Raw genomic sequence first — 26,947 nt, 5'->3', positions numbered from 1 at the left:
TGTAGTTTCAGTCTTTGGAGTTAGAATAATGACACCCTCTTACTACTGAGCCCTTAGTCTGGGCTGTGCTGATGACCTTGGGAGCAGGACAAGCTTGCAGAGGCAGCTTCACATCCACCTGTTGATGATACAGGCCCAGCCAGCCCACACCACAATTGTTAAAACCAGTGCAGTTTGTGGCCAGTCACGGCAGACTGTTGACAAGCATTCCCTGAACACTAAAGTCAGAGCTAAGCAGTGTGAGCGCCAGCTTTGATCCTTGGGAAAAAAGATTCATGACTAAGACAAACACAAATGAAGCCAGTGCAGGAGGAAGAAGACTTGAGTTGTGGGTGGTTGGAACAGTGCTCTGTTATTCTCCCTGCACCACTCGAACTAATGAAGGAGCAGACTCATGAGTCAAGTTCTGACCATGGGAGAGCAGTTCTAGGAGATCGGCTCTATATGTTGCTAAATAAAACCTCATGTTGAGACCTCCTTGCCCCTCAGGACGCAGTGAACAGGGCTCACTCACATCTGTCATCGGGCAGGTAACTACCTGGTAGCTCATGTCCACAGGGTTCCTACACTGGGGCATTCAGCTCTGGTGCATCAAAGAATACAGATGTGGCCTGAACCAGAGGCTGAGCTGTTCTTAAGGAAGAAGAAGGCTGAAGATAGTAAAGTGCTTCCCTAATAATCCTTGGCCAAACCCTACCTCATAAACTTGCATTGTGCCAGAAGGATCAGGAGTTCAAGGTCATCTTTAAAAACAGAAAGCCAAAGCCAATGTGAACTACATAACACTGTTTCTCACACACACACCCGAAAAGATTAAGTGAAAGAAGAGAAGAGGGTTCCAGAGGATGTAACATATTAGCTGTCTTTTCAGTTCACAGACGGCAAGGAACGGTGGCCAGAGAAGGGAAGCACATTTTTTACTGTCTTGAAGATGGACAGATTGTTTGCTCAGGAGCCCAAGGTAGCTCCCTGCAGTCAGGGTTGCAGGCAGTGCTGATGAAGCACAGGAGGGAGATGTGGGAGCTGTGGGCATTTATACAAAACCTACCAGAGAATGCAAACCGTGACTTGACTCACACCTCACACCTCAGAGAGTAAGACACACAGACCTCCTGGCCTTTCTCTGCATTGTGAGCTTTCCAGCCACATGAAGGCAAGTTAAAGACACCTTTAAATGACAGCGTCTCTCACTCTCTTCCCCTAGGCAGTGATAAACTGTACCATCAGTGGCTGTCCACAGTCCGGGTAAGTGTGCCCCATTCAGAGCTACCTGGTTTCCTATATGGCCCTGGCAGCTCCTCTCCGAAGCCACCGACAAAGCTGCCTCAAGGCAGCTTTCCTTGTCCCTTCTCTCAGCTGAAGATGCTTTTGTCTTAATGCCAGACCACTCTCCTGTGGGATGGACTGAAAAGAAACGGTCTCCCTTAATGGGGAAAATGAAGCTGGAGAGGCTCCCTCCTCCAGGCCAGCCAAGGCCAGTGAAGTGAAGTATTGTTCTAGAACATCTCCTTCCTTTACCAGGCAGTTGTGATCCCAGCAAAGCCAAAGACCCATCTCCCTTGCTACACTGCAGTGTCTTTCACTTCAAGGGCTCCTCTGGGACACTTTTCTTCATTCCTTACTGCAATTGTGAACAACGTCTTGTTGAATTGGGAGCCAGGTGCTCAGGGCGCCTGTGGCCTCTAAGGAGTTCAAAGTTTTCCTGACTTTTCTATGGCTTTCTAATGAGTATGTTCTCAAGGCCTACTGTGTGCCAGGGACAACTGGCCCCGGGAAATCCAGAGGGGGCAGGTCCTGCCCTGGGGGAGCTCCCCATCTTGTTAGGGAGGCAGGTACGTAAACAGACGCTCCAGCATAATGTGATAAGTGTTCTCTCCTGCTCCAGGCCAACCACAGCTGCTGCCAAGGCAGGTCCCGTGAAAGTGGCTGCAGTTGGCCAGAGTAAGCAGCTACCCCATGAAAGACTGCCTTTGTTCTTGGACGGCCAAACACAGCACTTGGCACATCAGAGGCGAGCAATAAGGACCTGCTGATTGATTGATAAAGGGAGTTTCAGTACTCCAAAGGACCCTTTAAACAGCGTCTGAGTAATTTTGGAAGCCAGAACGGAATAGATGAGTGGATAGAATTTTCCTATTGTCCTAAAACATAGAATGCTTTCTAGGTCAAACTGTGTTGTCTTTCATTAAAACTCAAAATCTTTAAGGCAAACAGTTGCCAAAAGTTGCGCTGAAAGTTAAAGTCAATACTTACTGTCATCCCTTATATGACATGTCCTCCAGAGCATGATGATACCCTGGACCCAGCATTCCAGGTTCTGTTCGTGCCACCCCATCTGGCCTGCCAGCCTCATTTCCACCTTGGGTCAAGAACCCCTGTTTGTCCCAAGAGCACGCCCATAGCTCCCAACTTTTGCACTTTTTAATGTACTGTTTCATACTCCGAGAATATTCATATCCTGCTATGTCCCATATCAATCTGCACTCATCCTCCATGGTCTAGGTCAAATGTTTTCTGCTCTGAGACCCTCCCCAGTCTTCTGTTCTCCAAACTTCCTGCATGTAACCAATGCAGCTCTCACCACCCAAATGTGGCATTTGCCCTTCTGTGTCCCTTGCCCATACACACAAAGCCTGGTGGTCTTCAGAGAAACCCTCCCTTGGCTCAGAGCCCTTCAGCCTTGTAACATGCTGTAGGTACAACTACAAATGACCTGTGTGCTTCACCTGGCTGCCTCCTAAGCTGTGGAAAGCCTTCATCCATGTCTGCCTCCCATGCTCCCCAGGGAAAGTGACAAACCATGTTGCCAGGGGTTCTGGTTGGTCAGGACCCTGTTTTCTTCCCTAGAGTGGAGTTAGCTAGGTGGTTCACAGTTAGGAAATATGACAGAACACTATGGTAAGTAGAAGTGTTTTAAAGAGCTTCTGATGATCAAAAGGAAACTCATGCCTCAGATAGCCTGGACAGGGGCAGGTACTGAGCAAAACATTGAGTCTACTGTCTCCCCTTGACTAGTTATCACATGCCTCTTCCCCAGTCCCCACACACGTGTGTGCCTGTGTATGCACGGGGGAGGAGGAAGGAATGGGGGAGAGAGAGACAGAGAGACAGAGTCAGAGTCTGCCATAGCCCTAACTAACCCCAGTAACCACCTGGGCCTGCTTCTCTTCTCATATCACATGCTCTGGAAATGTTGTCTGGCTTACTTAAAGAGAAACCCTTTTTGTTGGTGCTGGCCCACTCTCCCTCCAGCCCACATTGCTGATTGACATTTTTATTACAGAAAGGAAGTGGAGCGATTCTGAATACTGTAAAAACAAAAGCTAACCCAGCCATGAAGACTGTCTACAAGTTTGTAAGTACTGGTCAAAATCTGGAAGCCATGGGTGGGTTCCTTCATGAAACCAGACTCTTTTTGTTTGGTTTTGTTTGGTTTGTTTGGGGTTTTGTTGGGAGTGCGGGGGTGGAGGAGGAGGAGGAAGTGGTGATGATGGTGGTGGTGGAGGAGGAGGAGGAGGTGGTAGTGGTTGTGGTGGTGGAGGAGGAAGATGAGGAGGTGGTGGTTTGGTTGGGGGTTTTTTGTTGTTGTTTGGCTTGATGTTTTGTTTTGTTGTTGTTGTTTGTAACACAAGGTCTCACTATGTACCCTTGGCTTTCCTGGAACTCACTATGTAGACCAGGCTGGCCTTGAACTCACAGAGATTCCTCTGCCACTTCCTCCCAAGTGCAGGGATTAAAGATCTATACCACGATGCCTCATAGAAACTGACTCTCAAGCGTATCAATGCTTGGGTTGCAGAAGTGACTTCAGGGTGGCCATGTCATTTCTTAGCAGTCTCAGTGTTCTGAGAATTGCTTGGGATTGCTACTTTGTAACCAGGACTGAGTGCATGGTGTGGAGATGACCCCTCATTTTTAACTTCCCCATGGCAGGTTATATGTATGGTTACATACAGGTAGTGTAGAGGCCTTGGGAAGCCTGCCGTTTTATAACCATGGGCACAGTGAAGAGACCACCCTCAGTTCTGTCCCAAATTCTTCATCCTCTCTCTTACCATTGTCCTATAGGAAGGGTGTTATAAGACCCTGCTGCAGGAGACGCACGAGTTCCAGGCTCCATCTCTCCCAAGCCTCAAGCATTTATTCTTGTGCTTTTTTCTACTTGCTTGTTTTGACCCTGAGCCACATACATGGGGTGGTTTTACTTTATTTTCATTTTTAATTGTGCTCTAGTTTCTATACTGGATGGGCGGCTACCAGCAGAGATGCACAGGTCAAAACTGACACAAAGTAGAAGCCAGGGTGTCTTATAAAATGAAATTTAGGAAACAGTACTATAAAAACCTAGCAACTGCTTTGTTTCAACCCTTCAACCTGGAAAGGAGATGGACCCTAAGGCCTGGCCGGCCCGGCCCAGCCCAGCCCTGGTGAAGTATAGTCGGGCTCTGAGTCTCGTGACAGGTAAAGCTGCTGTTCTTTTACTGGTAGCTGTCACCAGGCTGCTGAGGTAAATAATTATAGCCAGCAGAAGAAAGGCCTGGGAAGGAAAAGGAGAAAAAAGTCTCTGCCATCAAAATGCAGAAAATCAAATCTCTGCAGCTCCTTTTAGGGCTTTTTTTAACCTTTTACCTTTGTATTTGTTTTCACAGCCATTATATTTTTCAACTTGATGATCCCATTTTTTCTTCGTTTTTCTAGTAATCAGAGAAGGTGATTCATGGTGGACTGAAATCAAGCATAGACCCGGCTGGAAACAGAAAGGGAATCTTAACTTAAATTAATTTTTCATGCAGGCAAAAGATCATGCAAAAATGGGAATAAAAGAGGTGAAAAACCGCTTGAAGCAAAAGGTACTTGAAGTTCTTATTCAAAATGTATAAGCACCGTGTATGAAATGCGTGGCCACAAAAAAGTAGGATGTGATCAATAGAAGGCTGTTTGATACAGTGTTGTTAGCACACTTCAAAATGCATTACCAGCTGTCCGGGAGTTTCACACTGTTATAAATATTCACAGACAAAAAAATTGTCTTCAAATAACATTAAGACTCTTTGTGGGCTTAAACCCACAAAGGCGAGTGAGTTCAGAGTTACCACTGTCTCCCAGCCTGCCCCGCCAGGCCTGGGGTTTGCAGGTTCCAGCAGCCTTGGCTCTCTCAACCATAACCGCCACCACCCTGGTGTCACTCCATCCTGCTGCCACCCTCTGCCCCGGGAGCATACCCAGAGAAAGGCCCCCTTTTTCTTGCAGATACACACAAAGAGTGAGCAGGAAGGGAATACCATGGGTCTCCCCCCACACTGCACAGAGCAAGAGTAGCCTAGCCTATGCCTAGGGTACATGCACACAGAGACTGATTGTCTCTATGGTCCATCAGAAAAATTGTGTGTAGTTGCTGTGGCTAAAATTTCCCCAACCTGAGTCCCTGGGGAGTACAGCAATGTAACCAGAGTGGGGCAGGGGTGTGTATGGAATAGTATTGCAGCATGTCCTCCAATCTGTGAGACTGCCACTCCTTTTCAAGATGAGCCAGAGTAGAAGCTGTCACCCCAAATCCATAGAGCAAAGCTGTGAGTGAAGAGACTGGTTCACAGGTGAGGTAATTCGCTCAAGGCCACAGCGCGTGAGCCTAGCAAAGACAGGATTAGATTTCAGATCTGTTGACCTCCACTGTCAGAATACTTCCACTCTGTACTGCCCACTGCTTTCCCCAAACAGTGTTTTCTTTTGCAAAAGATATCTGGGGTCGTTTTCCCCACACCCCTAAATGTACCACTATCTAGGCAATTTGTGTCAGTTCTGTTTTTAATTGAAAGCAGTTTCAACTTTATGAAGTTGAAAAAAATCCTCATTAACTTGAAATGGGTCGAAGGAATTGATTCCTTTCTTTTAATTGGAAAATAATTTGCTCTTACTAAGCATTTAAATTCCTAGCTTTGGCTGACAATGAATTCTTAACAGCTGAGGTTCTCATCCTGTGATACAAACCTTGTAACACAATCCACACAGACTGCATGGCAGTCTGTTCACCCTGGCAGACAATGGCAGGTGGGACTCTTTACATAGATATTATCTGAGTCACTAATCATACCTTTTCATCCCGTCCCAGTCACATGGAGATGAATTACATGTGTCCAGGAGGGGGCTCCCCCACCAGTGTCTAGAGTGTGGGGTATGGTTGTTTTGTATATCGCCTGAAATAAGCAGTGCTGGGGTCCCTCCTCAGGTGCCAGACAAAAGGGTCTCCTTGCTCATGCTGACCATGAAGACAGAGACTGCCCTTCAAAGAGTTCCTTCCCACCACACAGTCTCTCTGCAGCGGTTAGCAAAGCTCAGCTTTTTTTCCCTGTGTTTACCCAAAGGCTCATTTACACAATCTAGATCGTGTTCCCTCCACACACTCCACCTTTCCTTCCTTCATAGACTTTAAAGCCATTTCCGCCCTCCCCTGCTCCCTCACCAGCCCACACCAGTCTTTTCAAGAATAGCTTCAGGAGATAATGTTCTACAGAGAGTCAGTGCATCTCAGGTGACACAAACGGTGAAGGCATTTTATAGAAATGTGGCTTGTCACCACTGGACTGTTGACAGATCTATTAGTGCACCCTTTTCAATTTTCACTTTTCCCCCCTTGGCTCTTACAGATTTCCACAGACTTGATATTTCGCAGTTGTTCTTGGAAGAGCTGTTTTGTAATTGAAACCCCAGCATTGTTCAGTACATACAGGCCCCTGGTCTCTGGTGCTCTCCAGCTCTCTTTCTTGAGCTAATTTAGGATTTAGCTTCTACCGACCTATCTCACTGTAGTGGAAAATATTTCCTGGGCTTTTTTCTCCCCCTTCCTCCTCCCCCTTCGTGCAACGTGGAACCTGTCTCTATGGCTCCCCGATACACCTAACACAAACATCGCAAGTTGGTTTCTGCTATGAAATTGAGGCAGTTGCCAGCAAAGACCCAATTTTCCAATGCGCTGGGTTGCCACCTGGCCTCCTCTAACTCTGCATAGCAATGGTGACCTTGCACACATAATCAAGAACCTAGTCTTGCCCTCTTTGCTCTTGCCTTGGGTTTGAATTGCAAATAGAGAATGTGGGGCCGACCTATGAAGAGGTCACCACTAAGGTGTTTGGAGGGTCCATCTCTAATGTGACTGAACAGGGCCCCTTTTCTATCCCTTGTTCATCTGTGCAATAGATTTTTCAAAGCCTCTGAAAACAGCTTTCAGGGTATCTGTGACCATTGGCAAGTGATTGTTCATAGATCCTATAGTGTGGCTTTATTCCATGCCTGCTCTGCTTCATCCCTGGAACAAAAAAGAAAGATGGAGAACATATTTCTCTGGATAAATGGAACAAAGGGGCCAAGTTCTGTTGTAGCCTAGCTTCCTTTGAAATTCAACTTGCTCAGAGTTAGGAAGAAGACAAAAATGACAGGGATTCCAGCCATGGCTTCCGAACAGACAGTGGCACTTCTCTGGGAGTATGTCCTCACCAGGCTTGACCTGCAGAAGAGTTTCACCAAATTGCACTCTGCTTTCAGGCTGTCTGGAGAATGCACTTTAAATCCAGTAGCTGCACACTCTTCCTCTTCACCTGTAGGGGGCACTAAAAATTTGCTGCCCTATGATGGCCTCTTGAGTTGTAGTTCTATTTTCTTCCTCCTGTGTGACCCTTCAGTAAGGATTGGCCCATCCCTCCCTGAAGCCCCTTGTTTTGCTTTTTAAAAATGATATTTAGGGCAAATTGCCCATGCCCTCCCCACCCCCATTTGCCAACAAATTGTATGATTATTGTGTGTGTATTTATGTTCCTTAAGGAATCCCTGAATTTTTTTCTTTAGTATCAAAATGCTCTAACCAAATGGGCCCATTTCATAGCCATTTGGAGAGTTTCTAAATCACCGTTCTTTAAACGACAAGTTGAGCTTGATTAGTGTGTGTGATTGAAAGGAGCAAATTCACAGTTGGCTTGACTTTCTAGCCAAACGCTTGCAATTGTAATGAAGGGCGTGAGCAAGCATGTGGGGGGCAGGGAAGGCAGGTAGACTCTCACAGAACAGACATTTTCACACTGTATCACACAGCTGTCAGCTCCCTGTCTTTAGACACATTAAAATATGCTTCAGCCTCAATCACCAAGACTCCAATTTTGGCTACAAGTTTGGTATCAATATTCATACTTTAATTTACATTTGCTGTTATGGGAAGTAGGCTGGGAAAAGACAGGTACAGCACAAATCCTTGCTGACCTCAGCCTACTCAGCAAAAAGTGGAATGTTCTTGGAATGCTGGCCCTACTCCCAACTCCAGTTGTGAGTGCCTCCTGTGGCCTTGCTTCTTACAGTAGGAAGCCTGTCCCCAGCTCCTCCTAAGATCATTTGAGTTGACTTCTTGAGTTGTAGGTCTTTCTTCCTCCTATGTGACCCTTCAGGAAGGATTGGCCCACCCCTCCCTGCAGCCCCTTGTTTTGCTTTTTAAAAACAGCATTTAGAAGGTCAAGGGTTTGGGGGGGGGAGGTTGGTTTGTTTGTTTGTTTGTTTCCTGTTTGCCAACAAATCACATGTATATTAGGAAATTCAGCAAAAGAAAAATATCTGTTTTCATCTGCATTTTCATATGGTATGCCCTGAACATGTCTCAGCCTTCTAAAAATGTTTCTTCCATGTGTCCTTGTTTTAAATAGCTCATAAAGTTTATTAGATTGGCATATGTAGACACATACTACACATAGGCGTGCATGCACATACACACACACACACACCTTAACCAATTCTGTTGGACACCTGAATTACTTCTAGGTTTCTTCATTTGAAAACATTTCTAGGGGTTGGGGATTTAGCTCAGTGGTAGAGCGCTTGCCTAGAAAGTGCAAGGCCCTGGGTTCGGTCCCCAGCTCCGAAAAAAAGAAAAAAGAAAAAAAAAAAAAGAAAAGAAAACATTTCTAGAAATGTAATTAGTGAGCCATAGGACATTTGCATCTTGCAGCATTTTATATAAACTTCTTCTAGTTTGCCTTCCTCCAAGGAAGGTGTCAGAGGACCCATCTCCCTCTCCCTTAGCTGATAAATCAGTCAGTTCTTGAGCCACCGTTTCTTTAATCAAGGAATGCAGAGTTGCTCCCTTAGTTCCTACTTATGCAATATGTCTGCAGGTAGACAGAAAAAAAGATCACTGCTCTCATTGCTCTCTTGACTGGAACTCCTCCCCCTCCGCTGCTTGTGGTATCCTCAAGGAAGCAGTCGTCCTTCCCCAGATGAAGGAAATAGTGAAGAAGCCAAACACTCAGTGGGGGAGCCATAAGAAAGTACAGAAATTTTGGGGTGTCTGAATATTCTAACTAAACAAGATGTGGCTCTTAGACACCCAGTCGCATTTGCCTTCCAAATGTCTGGTTCAGCTTAATGGAGATTTATGAGAAAGCTGTGCTAGACTCAAGAAAACGTGGATCCCAAGGAGCATATAGCCTGGAGAGCTTTACAATAGATGGCCAAGGTATGGCAGCCTGTGACCAGTTTAGCAAGAAGGGCTGCGAAGGAAGGAGAGGAAGCCATTACTAATGGCCCAGCATAGCGTGTACCCACCCTCTCAGGCCAAGATACCTTCACTTGGGCTTTAGTTAGGAGTTGATAGGATTTAGATGTCACTGCTCCTTATCTTAGGTTCTTCTACTTTGTAGCTCTGTGGTCTCAAATAGGTTACCCTGTCTGAATCCTGTTGTCTCATCTCTAAGTATAATCCTATTCATCTCATGATCATCCTGAGCACTAAGTATGAGAATGAAAATCTAGAATCTGGAAGAATAGCCACCAGGAGTAGGTGCCCCCGACACACACACCCTTCTGTTTGCACTGTACTGGACTCTATCAAGCCTCCTCACAGCTCATCCCATTTAAACCATTCTCAATGGACCTTTGCCAAACAACTGGGAATCTCCCTGTTGTAAAAACAAAGAAACCGTTGCAGAGGGTGGATGAGTCTAAAAGACCAGGCAGCTAGTTGAAGGAACAGATAAGGCTAAAAGACTGCACTTTTTACTTAAAGCTTAAGCTAAGGCACTTTTCCCCAAAACTATCATGTTTTCTTTTTAAAATAATTATTTAGTAGTTTCCTAGTTAATATATTTTCCTGCTGCGCACACATGGTAGAAGGATATTTTCCTGGACCAAAATTGAATTTATTAAGGTTTGGCCTCATTCACCTGTGTTAATCCTCTAGATGCACCCACACACACCCGAAGTGCCCCTTTTGCCCTTTAGTTGCTCTCTGACACGGAAGGAGCCCCTCCTCTACTTTGTTCCATTTGACCCAGGCACCTTAGGGCAGCCCCTTTCCAAACAATCCATTTCTAATTGGCTGTCAGCAGCCCCTTTCATCACTGAGCCTTAGCTTAGCTTAGACTGGCCAATCCAAAGTGGGCCACATGCCCAAGCCCTGTTTGTAAGGCCAAAAGGTCATCACCTTCCTGTATCATTGACCAAGCAGAGACTTCTAGGTTGGCTTGTACAGCAGCTGATTCCTTAGGAAAGGAAGCCAGGAGGTAGGCAGCTGGGCATGTAACATTGTACACTCACTCACACACAGGCACACACTTAACATGCACACACATACAGATGTACACATATGCATGGATAAAGCTCTCTTTTCATTCCAGTGGTTTATTGGGTAGCTGACGATACTCTAGACACTTACGTTACATTATCTATCTCCTTTCATCCCCAGCTCCATGTCCCCACTTACTGATAGGGAAACTGAGGCTCAGCGGTCTTACCTATGTCTCCTTAGTACATAATTACTTCCTAAGTAACCACTTTCTTTCTTTCTCATGATTCTCTCAGTTGAGAAAGGGTAGCCAATGATCAGAAGCTTCTTCCTTGACCGAAATGTATAATTGTTTTTATAATGGGAAAAGTTGGATGTTATATTGTTTAATTCAGAGCATGGGTTATTTTTGTGGTTAAAAAAATGATTACTTAAATGTTATTTATTTGTATCTTTATTCTCTGACTAGTCCTAAGCACTTGCTTGACCTCAATAAAACGTATAATGCTTATTGCAAAAGGGGAACATGTCCATGTTTTCACTAGTCTACACCAATGCTCAGCTGACAAGCACAGCCAAAGAAGCCATGGACTACCCCTTACACATGGGGAGTTTTCTTAGTTTCATTCACCAGACACACACATGAAATGTAAATGTTTAGGTTTTAACAGATTTTCTTCATCCTGTAGATACTCTGCAGGTCAGGGAAACCCTTAGGCCCTTTCAGAAACACAAGGAAGAGAAGAAAGGGCCAGGAAAGTGATCTGTAGTGCCCCCAGTAAGCAGACAGAAAAAAAGCCACACTCACAAGTAATCAAAGTAATGCAAATTAAAACAACAATGAGGTCTAATTTTTCACCTATTAAATTAGCAATACATTTTTAAAATGATAAGGCTAACAAGTACCGTGAAACTGATAACACACCCATTGCAGATAGTTGGTGTAAATTGGGAAGCAATTTGGTAGAATGAATAAAAAGCCTTAGAAAGTGTTTGTTTGACCTCATGCTTTCATTCTTAGGAATTTCTACAAAGGCAATACTACAAAAGGGAAGAAAAATGTGACATGTATTGCTAGCATTTAGAAAGAAAAAAAACACACCCACCAGTGATGGGATGAGTTATTAAATCATTAGATGTCTGCAAAATGAAAATATTATGCATCCATTAAAATTATTATTATAATGACTGTGTGGCACCATGGTGATGCTTATATTGGAGAAAAACAGGATATAAAATTATGCATGAGCTGTGATTACAAGTAATTTTTAAATGTCTGCATATAGACAAAGTGAATGTGTGAAAATGAAAATAGCCATAGAAGAATACAGAATGAAATAGGTTTTTCACTGAAAATTATGTTTATAATTTCACGTGGATAGTTTTGGCTTCTTTGGTACATCAGTGTCAGAAGGCCAAATTAGCTTCTCTTCCTCCGCCTCTCCCAGGGGGGCGGACTTAGACAGCCTGGGGGTAGTTCTTAGCAGACCCCTTGGCTTCTGGGAATGAAGCAAGAGGGCAAAGGACCAGGACCCCAGTGCAAGCCTAGACCTCCCTTCTTCCCACAGGACATCACCGAGAATGGCTGTGCGTCCTCTGCAGAAGACCCACTGCCAAAGACCATACCATCCCCACTGGCCGAGGCCAAGGACCCCAAACTTCGAGAAGACCGGAGACCAATCACAGTCCACTTTGGGCAGGTATGTGCTCTGCCCATTCACAGGGCCGTTTGGCTTTCATGGTTTTGTTTGTGTCAGAGCTGGAGTGTGAGCAGGTCACAGGTTTGCACCAAGCTCTCCAGCAAAGCAGCTCCATGCTCTTCACACCATCAAGTGTTTGACGTAAACATTTTTTGAAGATAAATTTTCAAAAATGTGGGTGGAAACAACTTGGCATTGGACATTACTAGCTCCACTGTTAGATGGGGTCATTAAATGTACCTGCTGTCTTCCCCTCCACTCCTAGGTACTGCATTTAACGTGTGTGTTAGCTAAGCATCTCATTAGAACACTTGGGCATCCCAGGCCCTTCTTTGCACCTTCAAATAAAAGGCAACAAGCAAAAGCTTTATAAAAAGAAGTCAATTAGGAGTTCTTTATTAATGTACTCCCTGAAAATCAATATTGGGGGTTGTGTTTCTCTGAGTAAACACCCTTGCTGTGGTTCTAGAAATACAACTCTTTACCCAACTGCTTGCAAGGACCTGAGTGCTTAAAAAAATTGTCTGTTCATTTGATTTTATTTCTTTCCTCTTAACTAATACATTGTACTCTTTAGAGAAATTGAAATTTTCATCCATTTCCTACCTGTGGCTATATTTTTCAATTAAAAGGATTATGTAGCCTTCCCTACTTCTCTTCAATTGACTGTTCTAATTTATCAAATATAAATGTGTGTGTGTAGTGTGTGCAGTTTGGTGCTTTTGGTTTGATTTGGTATCTGAAACATGGCTCCGTTAGGTATGGTTATAACAAGAGTCCGCAAGGTTTCCTGTTGTAGTCGTCATTGTTTTTCTGGTCCTAGGGCTCTAACCAAGGACCACAAGCTATGTTGTACTACTGAGCTTACGTCATCTGATTCTTTAGCCATTCCCTAGATGAAGTATGATAAAGCTAGTCTGTATGAGGTGTATTTTTAGATTTTACTTTCTGTGTTTATTTTTATTTTATTGTTACCTATTAATTTACTTATTTATTCACTTTACATCCCAATCGCAGCCCCCCCTTTTCCCAGTCCACCCCTCACATGACTCCTCCCCCATTCTGCCCTCCCCTTCATTTCTGAGAATGGAGCGGTGTCCCCCCTCACCCCCCCGTACCAACCCACCTGGGCACCTCAAGTCACTGCAGGACTAGATACATCCTGTCCCACTGAGGCCAGACAAGACAGCCCAGTTAGGGGAGCAGGATCCATAGGCAGGCACCCAAGTCAGGGATAACTAGGTGTTGGAAGACCAGCATGAAGACCAAGCTACATGTCTACTACATATGTGCAGGGACCTGTCTGTATAACTTGTATTTACTGTTAGTAGGATTGCTATTTCACCTCAAAAGGAGCCAAGAATCCTTCATTCAAAATATTTCTTATGTTAAGAGACATTCATCAGGAGCCATTATATATCAAGTATTGAACTATTTAAAATTAAAGAGAACCAGGCCCTTGAGGTGGCTCAGCAGGTAAAGATGCCCATGACCAAACCCGACAATGTGAGTTCAGTCCCCAGCTACTGTGTGATAGAAGGAGAAAACCAACTCTCCCAGTTTGTCCTCTGACTTCCACATTTGGGCCTGGACACACACACACACACACACACACACACACACACACACACACACACACACACACACACACACACACCACATACATAAGCTAACACACATGCAAGAGAAATAAAAGTGTAAAAGGAAAAATAATTAGCAAAACAGCCATTGTGGTTTCTCATTGCAAAGCATGAACTGGCACATGAAACCACTATCTTCTAATCAGTCTTTTCGGATAATTATGTCCGTACCTCATCAATTTGGGAAATCTGCCCCTCTTCTAATTTTATACTTAAAGGGATGTCATAGGACCCAGGACATCCCGTAAAGCAGAAGCACTGACTAACTAGCAGTTCTCTTCAAAGCACACCAGTGTCTGCACCCTGAGGACCTGTCTCCTTAGGGGCTTAGGCCCCGTTGGAACAATCCACACCCCAGTTCCTGGCCATGTTTGCTGAAAGCACAGCCTTGTTGTCACCAGCATGGCATTCCAGAGTCAGCTTCCTGCTTTCCTTTGTCCTCATTCCTGAACATTCAAACCTGCCCATGAAAGGATCCCTCACTGGAGTTGGGAGCCCATTACAGAGAAAGAGGAGGTGGTGGGGGTTGGGGGGATTCATGGTGTTAAACATTCCATTTTTCAAAACACACAAAAAAGGAGGCCCTATGTGAAATAGAGAGACCTTCTTTCCATTTCAGCAAGAAATAGAGAAATGCTTTAATGTCATTCCCAGCTAAATGCAGAATAAGAGTGTGTGTGCTCACACGGGTGGGGGATAAACAATTAAAAAGCCACCCCAAACTCTGTTGAAATAAGAGCTGTCTGTGCCTTCACAGGTCTGCAAACTGGAGAGGATGAAAGTGGCTCACCCACCCCCCGTTTGTCACTTCCCTCACGTGGCTGCCAGCATTATGCAAGTGTACAGGAAGGCAGGAATTTTTTTTTAATGCATGCATACGGATTAAGGTCAAGCCCCTAGTATCAGCCATGCAGCGGGCTCTCCCTTCCAGCTGCAGCCACAGAGCCTACCCACAGCCGCAAGATGCCTTAATTGAGACGTGCTGTCAAAGTGACAAACACATTTGCATACAGTCTACACTCTATTTATTTTCTCTGGAAAGGTCTACAGTCTGCTGTTGGTTGAACATTCTTAATCAGTTTGCTGTAAGTGAACCACCAGCTAGCTCACTTGAGCTGGGCCCCTTCTTATTAGGTGACAGATTAGCAGGGAGGAGGGGGATGGAGAAACCACAGACACCCTTTTTTTTTTTAATTCTTTCCAGCTTTGCCCCTTGGTGGGTTGTCCTTCAGTCCTTCCCTAGGACCTTCTCTGATGGGCCATTGATGGCAGGGGTACAGTCCTTCTGGCCAGTCTGAGATTTAAGAGTTCTAACAGTTAAAAATTATGTGCTACATCCTTCTGCGTTTTCCTTACTTGCACATTGCTCTCTAAACTGTTTGAACCTGGTTTGCGTCCAGACTGTAGCTTCCTCTTATGATATCTCTAACGTCACAGATTTAGCATACCTGTCCAGTTTTTTTTTCTAATCTATAATAAAGTCTAAATGTTCACTTATGATTCATCAGTGCTACTCATATAACCCTAGTATGTAAATCCTCTCCTTGCAGGTGGAGGAACAGGCCTCACAATATCCTATATGAAGGCAGGGACTATTGACCTTATTTTATGGGTCAAGAGATGAAAGACCTGAAGGGACCTGCTCAGACCCACATCGTCAGTCTGGCCACTCAAACCCCAGTCAGATCGTACCTGCTAACCCTCTCGACATTCTCACTCTGGGCTTACATTCCTATGGATTTTTTCAAACCCACTTGCTTAACTAAAGTTGGGTTTAGTAATACATGTCTATAATCTTAGGCCTTAGGAAACTAAGGCAGGAACAACATAAGTTTGAAGCCAGTCTGGGATACACGTGACATTGTGTCTCAAAAGTAAGAAATAAGATGAAACAAAATAAAACAAACAAAAAGTTCACTTCTCTGAACTGTAAAAACCAGGGCTGTTGTAATAGCGACATTAACCCTTCTACATTACAACCCTGGTGCTGGTGCCTAGACAAGACAGCCCCAGTGGACACATCCTACAGGGTGACAGAAAAAGGCCTTCTGCAGAGTCCTCAGCAGTATGGGAGTAGCCGACAAGAGGGGATCTCAATGCCAAGAGAAACCACTGCTAGGGGAAAAAGATAGTTTCTTACCCGCTGCTCTCCTCAAGGCTGGGACTGGGCCTCTGTTTGTATATATACTGTTCCATCTACATACCGTAAGATAAGTAAGCACCCAGTCTCCACCCGTGTAGGGCATAATGATGGAGAAATTGGCCTACAAATGAACAGAGAGAGAGAGAGAGAGGGAGAGAGGGAGAGAGGGGGGGAGAAGAGAGGAGAGGAGAGGAGAGGAGAGGAGAGGAGAGGAGAGAAGAAGAAAAGAGGACAACTTGCAGAAATCAGTTCTTTACACCGTGTGAATCCTGTAGTCAGAATGGACAGCAAGCACCTCTACCCACTGAACCATCTTGCCAGCCACTAAAATGCATACCTTTTAAATAAAGGCTAAAGCTAGGCTGAATGTTACACCCCTGTAATCCTAGCACTTGATGGGGGATGGAGGCAGGAAGATCAGAGTTCAAATCCAACCTGGGCTACATAGGATGCTGACTCAAAAGAAATAATGAGTAAAAGGAGAATACTACATAAATCCTAAGGCCGAATGGTTGCTAAGTCATTGCTTCAGGATTTAAAGGACTAAGTTACTCCTCACAGGATCAGTAAACAGTGGCACAGCTGTTCTAAAACACCTACTTAGAGGGATCTATGGAAGGGAGGATAGGGCATGTCCGATTCCTTCCCAGACCCCCAGAGAAGCTCTTCTCTCCAGGTAGAAGTAAAAGAAAGAGAAAAGAGGCTAGAGATTCAAATCCCACGTTTCACTCTTCTGAGATGGGGACTGGGACTGACTTCCTGTCCCTGGCTTTAGAAGGGTAAGGAAGCAGGGACCTCCCCAGCAGTGGGAGCACCCACAGGAACAACATGATCTTTTGGCCCTTCTCCCCTGGCAGAAGTCAGCAGAGGTGGCAGCACTTTCTATAGAAGTTGTTCTCTGCATCTAGTCAAATGGCCAGGCTACCAAGGACTTTGAATATCTGTGCTTATTGAAATGTGTCATAAGCTGGTAAGGAAACAGCTTGGCTGTGCTGGCACGGTTCACTCATGTCTACTCTTGAACCAGCACAACTCCTCTGCTCCTCTTGGCTGAGTGCAACCCTCCCTCCCTGCTAGAGAACTGGACGAATGCTGAAGTCCAGGGATGCTTGCTGCTAGCCCTGAGTGCAGGCTGCCAAGGCTCACTGAGAAAGAGATGGGAGGACCAGTTCTCAGACCTTCCAGACTTGCTTCATTTCCCACAATTCACTGATCTGCAAAATGAGTAATTGCTTGTTTTCCAATGTACAGATTCCAAAACACACATCTTGAAATGTACCTCTACTCCTTCTGTTTGAACAAGGGAATATGAACTTTAATGTAAAGTTTCAAAAGCTGTTTAGAGGCTAGATTGTTGTCTCAATGGTTTAAAGCACTGGCTGCTCCTCCAAGGGACTTGAGCTTAATTCCCAGCTCCCACATAGAGGCTCACAACCATCTGTGCCTCCAGTTTCAAAAGATCTAACATCCATTTCTGGCCTCCATGGGCACCAGTCATACACATGGGGCATAGACATGCATACAAGTAAAATACCCATTCGTATAAAATAATTTAAAAGTTTGTTTTGTTTTGTTGAAGCAAAGTCCTGCTATCCTAGAGCTTGCTTGCTGTGTAGATCAGACTGGTGCCTTCAACTTGCCTGATCTTCCTCCCTCCAACTGGGATTAAGGCATACACCACCATGTATGTTTAAACCAGTATCCTAATCAAATAACATGGTAGCTCTCTGGTGAGCTGTGACAGGTTTGAGCACCATCCAAAGACCAGCTCTGGAAACACAGCCGAAAGCATGAGCCTGTCCTTTACTACCAGTCTTATGCTACACCGAAATGCTACCAAGACAACAAATGTCCTCAAAACCTTTGACTCTGAGTATCCTGAGAAGTTCCTCACTCACACCTCCAGAGGTGTCCTGCATTCTCATGACACCTCAAACACAGACCACCACCCCCCCAAACTGGAGCATACAGTCCCTGCCAGATTCCTTCCATATCCTCAGCTCCCACCTCAGAACCTCACTCACACCAACCCTGAACACCAGTCCTCCCCTCTCCATTACTTCTCTAACAGCCTGGATAGCAGGCCAAATGACCATCACGTGCACTGTGCCTCCTGACCGACACTCCCACTGCAGTACCCCATGGCCTTTGAAGACTGCCATCTCACCACCATGTTCCTAGTCTCCCTTAATGATTCCATCTTCCCCTTGACCTAACCCAGGAGGTCCTTTACCTCTGTGTCCAGACTCAGAGCATGTCCCCTTGTAAGCCTCCTGGCTCCTGTAGGAACCTCTAGGTCCTTCTCTGTACCCTACCCCAGGACTCTGCACACACCAATCTCTCACAGAGTCTTGTGATCATTTCTTTAGTACCCATCTTCCCCCATGATTACATAAACCTCTTAGAGGTTCACAGTCTTCAACAGGACCTGGCATGAAGCTAGCAGTCTGTAAACACACATTGGTTTTATTATTACCATAGATGATTAAATTGGACTGTAACTAATTAACTATTGTTTGACTTCTCCATATGTGTACCTCAAGTTATTTGGTTTCGTCTCAGTTGCTTTTCTGTTCATTTGGGGAGAAAATTGGATAATCTATTAGTGCTCAAACACTACTTGCAAATTCCCTTTCCATAAATAAGGATCCATTTACAAGTTGAGGCAGCTTTGAGTGTTAAGAACTTGGATCCTGTCACATTGTACTGTATTGTGTCTTTATGAGGTCCTACGGTCAATCATAAATGCCCCATGGGAAAGTGAAGGACAAGTCAGAGGACTAAGACACTCTTCTATACCCCAAAGTCACCTGGACCTATTCAAGAGGGGGAGGGAAGAGCTGTCAGAAGAAGAGGCCCTTGTCTCTGAGTTACATAGAATATAAATTGCAGACATCAGGCCTGCAATCCCAGAACTTCAGAGGCTGAGACAGAAAGATTGCCATAAGTATGAAGCCAGTCTAGGTCACATGGGGAAGACTCTGTCTGAAAAACCACATATTAGAGGGCTGGAGAGTAGCTTGGTTGCAAAGTGCCATGCAAACATGATTGGAATTTGATCCCTGATACACATGTAAAAAGTTAGAGGCATGTATGTATCACTACCCCAAGGGCTCGGTGGGCCTATTCAGGCAGATTCTATGGACTTACTGGCCAGCCAGTCTAGCCAACACTTCAAACTCCAGGCTCACCGAGAGACTTTGTCTCAAAACACAAGGTGGGGAGTAGTTGAGGAAGACACCAGCCATTGACATCTGGCTTCACATATGCACAGGCAAGTAGGTGTCCACACCTCCACACATGCATGCACATGCACTCTACATGTACTTGCCAATGAGTCTGACAGTCATAATAATAAGAGAGCTCAGATGATGGAAACTCAGAGGCTGAGGTGGAAAGTCAGGAGATTTCTGTTGCAACATGCAGCATGGTCTCCTTAAGAAGTGCTCCTCTCATTTTGGGGAGCTATCAGTACTAGAGAACTCAGCAATGTGGGCAGAGCTCCTGATGTAGTGTGGAAGCAGCCTTCAGAACCCTGCCTCAGAATAGCACCTGTCAAACTGCACCAGCTCCACCCACACTCAGCCCAGGTGAAGGATGGATGTGGAAGTCAAGGTGACAGTCCATCTCTGCTGCCACCAGCTCCTCTTGGGACCTAAGGGCACTATCTTACATACCGGGCATTTGGCCATTCTTAAGAGCAGCTGAGGGAGAGGGTAATACTGAGTTTCTCACTTCCTGCCAGGTGCTGTGCTAAAACCTGAGGTCTCTGTTCTAGCAGATGCCACAGTTGCTGCTGCCATTGCAGTGGACCAAGCCGTGTGACCCACCAGGCCATCTTGTTGGGGATGGGTCTCAAGGCTTATCCCCCTCCTTCTGAGAACAGGATAGGCATGAAGATAATAAGGACTTCTTCCAGAGTGTGTGGCTCAGAAGTCGGAGTTCATTTCAGGCCATGTTCTGACCTGAAGCTTGGATCTTCCCCAGCTCTGCTGAGAACATGGTGATTCCTTGATGGATGCATACTGTTAATCTGATGCAGAAGCTGAGCCAGTGGCCCAGGATCTCAGGATATGGAACCACAACAAGGCTTTGTTTCTGGTTACCTTCCAGACCTTAGGCCCTCCTTAACATTTCTGTGTCTCAGTTGGTGCCAAGACAAGTATACTGGTATTCTGCACCTGGTGGAGATACCATAAGCCAAATCTACCATTAATCTCAAAAGCATGCTGGGTAATGTCCTGCTGTGTGTGAAGGTGGTGAATACAGGAGAAGTGTGTGGGCATGTGTAGGAGTTGACTGGTATTGGCTAGGTCAGGTACCAGTCCAGCTCTGAAGACCAAGGAAGGGCTTATATTAGAAATTTATATTGTTTGGGGTATGTGGGCTCTCAAGACATATTTCCAAATTCAGTTTCCAAAAAGAAATTGTTTGTTTGTATGAGCCATGATTATGGTCTAATTCTGGTACCAAATCGAGTAAGCCAGGCCTTTCTCCCACTTTTTCAAGTGCCACTCTTAACACTCTCCTATGCAGTGATCACATGACTTACCACTGCAGAACACATCCTTCTAACTAGAAGATGAAGATGAAAAGAAGTAACTTCCACACAAGATATGGCCGTGACTGACTGAGCCCATCTCCCAGCCAGTCACCATGGCTAAAGGTCTCCTGTACCAGGGGACACATCCCCTGAATGCACACACCTCAGAGATAAAGGAGTAATTCCTGCAAAGGAGCTGGAAGGTGGTTTTCAAAGAGAGGAGGACTCAATCAAACAGTGTGCAGGAGATCCAACAGGAAAGTGTCCTTGCCTCTTATCCTGTTCCAGAGAAAAGTTCTTATCCAGAGCTGAGGGGAACCTATGATTACAAGAGCATGCAGAGTCAAGGGCAGACATCAAGCAGAACGCCAGATTTAAAAAAAAAAAAAAGTACCAGGCCGTGGTGGTGAACGCCTTTAATCCCATCACTCAGGAGGCAGAGGCAGGTGGATCTCTGAGTTCAAGGCCATCTTACAGAGTTAGTTCCAGGATAGCCAGGTCTACACAGAGAAAGCCTGTCTCAGAGAGAGAGAGAGAGAGAGAGAGAGAGAGAGAGAGAGAGAGAGAGAGAGAGAGAGAAGGAAAGGAAAACCATGGGGTAGAACAGAGGGAAGAGAATAAGCATGCAGGCACGTCAGTGTGTACCAGCCAGGGAGATTAGAACTGAGGATCCCAGGTAAAAGGAGTGAAGGAGTGAATCATAGCCAGGACTGTGCCACTCTATAAAAATAGGCATTGCGGTCACTGGACTTCTTATTTCACAGAACCCCTAGTCCTGTAGCTCCCCGATTCAAAGTCAGCAAGCTAAGAGGCATCCCCAAGGCCTTGTTCTGCCATTCAAATTTAAACCCCAATTGTTTTGGTCTCAGTCTTGTTTTCCTACCCATCCCATAGGGACCTACCACTTCCTCAGTGTCAACTTGAGCACGTCACTACAGCTAGCTGCATTGCTCAGTAGCTAGACTACAATCTTTAACCTAACACCAGTGGGAGCAGCTTCTTCCAGCCATGTCCTAGTTACATGGGGAAGACTCCAAGCCGGAGAAATTACACTTCCTAGTCCTAAACTACCCTGGTTAGCCAGCACTCGCTTTGTCCAGTGCTTAATTAGAGAATGCTTACCTTTTAAGTGGTTGTATTAGCCCAAGGTATGACCTCAAGAAAGGTCCGACTAAAACTACCAAGGAATAGAATCTGAGTGGCCTGACCAATTGAAATTCTTGTTCTAAGCAGGAAGAAAGTCTGAATGGGCTTTGTGCCTGGGAACTGTATCCTGTCCTCCTTTCCAAGGTGCTGACTTCAAGCATCACCTGGTGGAGAGCCCCAGGGCTGATGTGCCTGCAGTTTCTAGCACCACTTTTATTATGGCATCTCCTAATGTCACTAGTCTAATTTTCTTTTCTTTTTTGGCTTTTCAAGACAGGGTTTTATACAGCTCTGGTTGTTCTGGAACTCCCTCTGTAGACCAGGCTGACCTCAAACTCAAAGGTCTGCTGCCTCTACTCCCCAGGTACTAGGATTAAAGGTGTACACCACCACTGCCTGGCTCTCAGTGTCCTTGGCTAGGCAGAAAGTTCTGCTCAGTGGCCATTATGCATGCCAGGAGCTACCTATCACATATCTTGCATCCAGTAGTGATCTGGACACTGCCTATGCAGGGGAATTATTAACCTACAGATGCCCTTGAGAAGGGAGTCACAGGGACCAACCAAGAGATACAGTATAAGAAGGGATCAGATGCACTGAGGAGGTTCTCATAATAGTGTGGACCTGCTGTGCTGGGACGGACCGCTCTCCAAGCCTCATGTTACTTAATCTTTCAAGAGCTGTACACAGTGGATGCAAGTGTTTTTCCTAGAGAGGTCAAGCAACCTGATCAAGGCAAGAGTTCAAGCTAGGCATACCCATCCAGTGCCAAAGCCTGGGCTCTCCTCACCTTCCACCAAGCCCTCTTCATCAACTCTGCCTGCTTCCCTGGGCATTTGGTTGACTAGATCAAGGTCAATTTGATGCATTTCTCTTTTTCCTGTCTAAGACTCATGCATTCTGCCTGTACTTTGAACTTTACGTTGTCCCAACACCAGTTGCTTTAACACAGGCATTTTCTGAATGCCCACCAAGTATCTAGCAATGTGCACAGCAGAGACATGGGTGTTCTCATTTCCTCTTCCCCACCTGGCAGAGCTGGGGGGTAGCAGCAGTTTTCTCTATCGAAGGCTGCATGCCAGCCTTCTGCCATTACTACCATCTTATGAGCAACAATCCGAGGACTTGGTCTTTCTGCCAACACAACAGTAATCCTTCAGGATTTACCCCTTCACTCATCTGACATGCTTGAGGCATGGCAGGTGCAAAGGCCCCTGGGTCACAGAAAATTCGATGTTGTCTGCCTTCATGGCTCAGTGGTTGGGAGAAGCAGTCCACAAATGCTACAAAGAGGAAATGAAATGAAATGGGCACAAGTCTGGGAGTAGAGAACAGAGCAGCCATCTATAGGAGGGAGCATTCCAACTGGATCTAGAGAAGCTCTCCATAATACTCATCATGTATTGGATAGAGCCAGAGTGGGAGTGAGCATTCCAGACAAGAGAATGAACTCCAGGGAAATAGAGGCCAACATGGTCACCAGAGGCCAGCAGGTAAGATCTGGGCAGTAGCCAAGCTTTGGGGGAGCTTAAATTATACCCCAAGCATGACTTCAAGCCAGGAACAGGTTGTGTTCAAGGGACTGACAACTGGGACCTGAATTACTGGGACAGAATAGGTAAGTTAGAAAGACCACTAAAGACATCCCTAATATTTCAGGTGAGCTTGGGGAGCTCAACCAAGGGTGCTGATTTCATGAGTGGAGACTCCCGGGCAGAACAGAGCAGTCAGCAGTCAGCTAAGTGCCCTCCACAGGGCAGTTTGGAGTTTGAGGCAGAGCAACACAAAGCTAGAACTGGTTTATATGTGTCCTCGACATACTCAGCTGAGGTTTGCAGCACAGCCTGTGAGAGAGGGACTGCACTCACGGCACAGGCCAGCTGAGAGCTCCAGTGCTTCCTTCAATGAAATGGGCGCAGCCCTCCTGTCCTTACAGCCCAGTTTCTTCTCCCACCCATGTGTCTTTTTACTCCTCATGGCTTCCTCCTTCTATCCCAGGCTCTTGTGATCTCCCTCCCCAAATGGTCAGCTCTTCACTATCCCACGATGTTCTGCTAAACCAACTTATAGACATGGCTTTAAAAATGTAAGCCTGTGTCTTGCTGGGTAGAGAACATGGGTCGTTTCAAGCCAGCCACTGGCCATTTTTGCAAACCCATAGGAACCACACAGGGAAGCTTGTTAGGCCTTTTACACCAGGGATCCCATAAGTAAATAGTGCTGTATCTTAGTGCATATGGGCTGGAGTATGGATATAGAAGCACTGTATAAATAATGCATATTTACAAAATAAGTACATCAATATATTATTAGCATACAGCCATAAACAAATCACCTAGGTGAGCTGGCTTCCATCCATCAGCATGCATCAGCGTTAGAAATGACCACCAGAAGGGAGAGAGAGTCCTCCTGCCTGCTAACCTTGAGACCTCTGGTTTGAGGCAACTGGTGAGATTGCAGGTGGGTACCCTGACACACAGCCTTTCTGCCAAGGTGTGACACCTACTGTGGCTGTGTGTTCCTGCAGATGTCTTGAGGTCTGCTACCGAGCAGAAGGCTGATTAGCACCAAGTTGCAGGAAGTAATGGGTTGCACCTCCAGGAAGATGGCTGGCTGGGCCAAAAGAATTTTCTAATTATGCAGATTCACTTTGGCTTGCTAGTGAGTAGACTTCCTAAGTGACTCTTCTGGGAACCCTATAACTTTCAGCCCCCCACCATGAAAGTAGGGCTGCGTTTTCACAGAGCCTGTGTCCATCTCTTCAACCCCTCTCTGAGCCCTGAATCCCACTGGGCATCTGGCTCCAACATCTGGAGCTCAGGAGAAGTAGCTGACAGAATGGCTGGAGTGGGCACCCCTCCCCTTGGTTGTAATGGCACAATGCTGGATTTCAGTATTTTAAATGAAAAATATATGCAGTTAGCTGTGCGCTGACAGTGTCCTTGAGGATTTGACAGTGAGATTTTCCAGCAGTTGGTCTTCGTTAGGATCCTGGCAGTGTTTAATAAGGCAGTGGAACTGCTGGCACCTTGGGCTCCTGTTTGTTCTCCGAGGGCTCGGGGCTGCTGCGGTAAGCACACCGACCAGAGCTGATCATTACAAGGGCGTACGCCACCATGAATAAAAATGTCACACGTTTTCCCATCTCACAGCGGTACAAAATGTCAGTCCTGTCAAACACACATTGCAGGGAGCTGTGTGCAGTCCGTACAAATTGGAAAGCTGCATATTCCCCCAGCCTTCTGATATTCTTCATTTGAAGCTGAAGAAAAACAGTTGTTAACCTATTAGCTGGGATTTTAAACTCTGCTGAGGCTCTGGATGGTAGACTCTGACACAGATAGGAATGTATTCCAGGGTCCAGGAATTTGAAACCAAGTTCTCCATCCATTGGTTCCTAGACACGGAAAAAAATAAAATAAAATAAAATAATCCACTCCCCTGTCTAGCAAACCCAACTGTCTTTCTTTAACTGACACACTGGGGAAATTTAGGGATATTTCATATCTAAGCTTTCTAATGCTTCCACACCAGCATTCCACTAAAAGAAAAAGATGGAAAGAAGGAAAGAGAGAGAGAGAGAGAGAGAGAGAGAGAGAGAGAGAGAGAGAAAGGCTCTTGCTTTGGGAAATAGCCCTAGAGCTCAGCCTGGTAAGTTAAAATACCTCTAGGTTAAGGTTTTTCCTAGCTTGATGGTGATGGCACACTCCTTTAATCCCAACACTCAGGAGGCAGAGGCAGCTGGATCTCTGTGAGTTTGAGGCCAGCCTGATCTACAGAGTTCTACCTTTCTATCTCAGAAAGAGGTGGGGAGGGGTTCCTGATGAAAAGCAAACTAGGAATGTGACTGGTGCTAAGGACAAAGTAGCCCAAGTGATGAGGATAATCTGTTGGTGCAAGTGCTCGGTAAAGGCCTGAAAGGACCTGATGCTAGGTACTCATGGGTGAGCATTGTACTGTTGTTACCATAGGCGGGCCTGTACCAGAAACCAGAAGTCTCTGTGTGAACCCCCAACTTTCCTCACCACCACCAAAGACAGCCCCTCTTAGGGAAGACAGGAGGCAAGATGCTCCCCGCTCTTAGGAGTGGGGAGAATGGAGAACCCTCAGGGAAAGCAGCCCTGAGGGGCAAGACTCCATCAGGTGGGTGAGTGAGAAGTGTAACCAGTGTGTTGAGAAGGACATAGGCACAAGTGAGGTAGAGCAGCTGCTCTGAGGGATGGCAAAAGAGGGCCACTTGCGATAGGCTGAGGCGAGGCCATGGGGGACAAGGCCTGGGTCTTGACAGCTTGCTGAGCATAGGAATTTGACCAGTTCTCTTGGGCTGGGAAGTGAGAGGTCATGGAGTTTTCTTATCTGTACCACTGCAAAATTAGGTGGAAGCTTTTATTTTTATTTCCTACTGCTGTACTGTTTGGAGTGGACACCATTCCAGAGATGATAAATGAGTCTTGCTTTTGCTGAGCTGGCCCTGGCCCTTAATGTACTGAGCAAACTCTCCAAGCAGGGCACAGGCCTAGAGAAATGCAGGCTGCCTTTCAGACAGACCTTCCCGTGGGGTTGAGCAGACTTCACAGATTAGAGAGCTCCAGGATGTCAGGGAACAGCATCATGGGGGTTGGGGGAGCAGTGCCCTGAGCTCACAGAGCATATATCACTATCTGCCTGCCACTGCTCTATGTGTGTTGTGTATCAGGGAAAGTGTGTGCACTTGTGGGCATACCTGGGCTTAAATTGTGTCTGTGCCACCTGTTAGCTGTGAGGCTTGGTCTAGAGGCGTCACTGAGCCTCACTGTTTCTGCCTTTTAAAGCAATGTTGCCTTCTCTGTAGCATTCTTGAAACCAGTTATCTGCTGAGCTTGAGCTCCTAGCATAGACCTGGTACACAACCTGTCCCAGGTTGATACCAAGCCCCTCTTGGTATCAAAGAACATCTGAAGGTCTTTCCTCTCACCTCTCCACCAGGGACTCCTGGACAATGTCACCCAGACACCCTCGATGGCATCCCAGATGGCCATCAAGTAGAGGGAGCAGAAAGGCACCTGCCTCCTGCTTCTGTTTGGGTGAAGAATAGTACAGTCAGCAGAGCCCCCTGCCCCTGCCCAGCCACCAGCCGCATCTGGTACCCGACCTCCAACAGCCAATGGGATGCCACCTATTCAGGCCCTGCACCTGCACCAACTAAAAACAAAAGGCTCCCCTCCCCCTGGCCCATGTCTGGGCCTCCTCCCTCCCCTG

The 26,947-nt window shown here is 46.0% G+C and overlaps 1 protein-coding gene across 7 annotated transcripts in view; it reads left to right on the top strand.

Annotated features, from left to right (window-relative positions):
* Window positions 1-26,947, top strand: part of Dennd1a (DENN domain containing 1A) — a 490,128-nt gene that overhangs the window by 433,104 nt on the left and 30,077 nt on the right. For all 7 annotated transcript variants that reach the window (XM_032903215.1, XM_032903216.1, XM_032903221.1 and 4 more), the window contains 4 exons: window positions 1,205-1,245; window positions 3,284-3,355; window positions 4,794-4,850; window positions 12,106-12,237. In XM_032903215.1, the coding sequence (XP_032759106.1) occupies window positions 1,205-1,245; window positions 3,284-3,355; window positions 4,794-4,850; window positions 12,106-12,237 (302 nt within the window). The remainder of the gene's footprint in view (window positions 1-1,204; window positions 1,246-3,283; window positions 3,356-4,793; window positions 4,851-12,105; window positions 12,238-26,947) is intronic.

The sequence above is a fragment of the Rattus rattus genome, chromosome 5 (genome assembly GCF_011064425.1).
Source record: "Rattus rattus isolate New Zealand chromosome 5, Rrattus_CSIRO_v1, whole genome shotgun sequence".
Classification (NCBI taxonomy): Eukaryota; Metazoa; Chordata; class Mammalia; order Rodentia; family Muridae; genus Rattus; species Rattus rattus.
The sequence above is the reverse complement of the archived record's forward strand: the minus strand, read 5'-3'. Positions and strand labels throughout refer to the sequence as shown.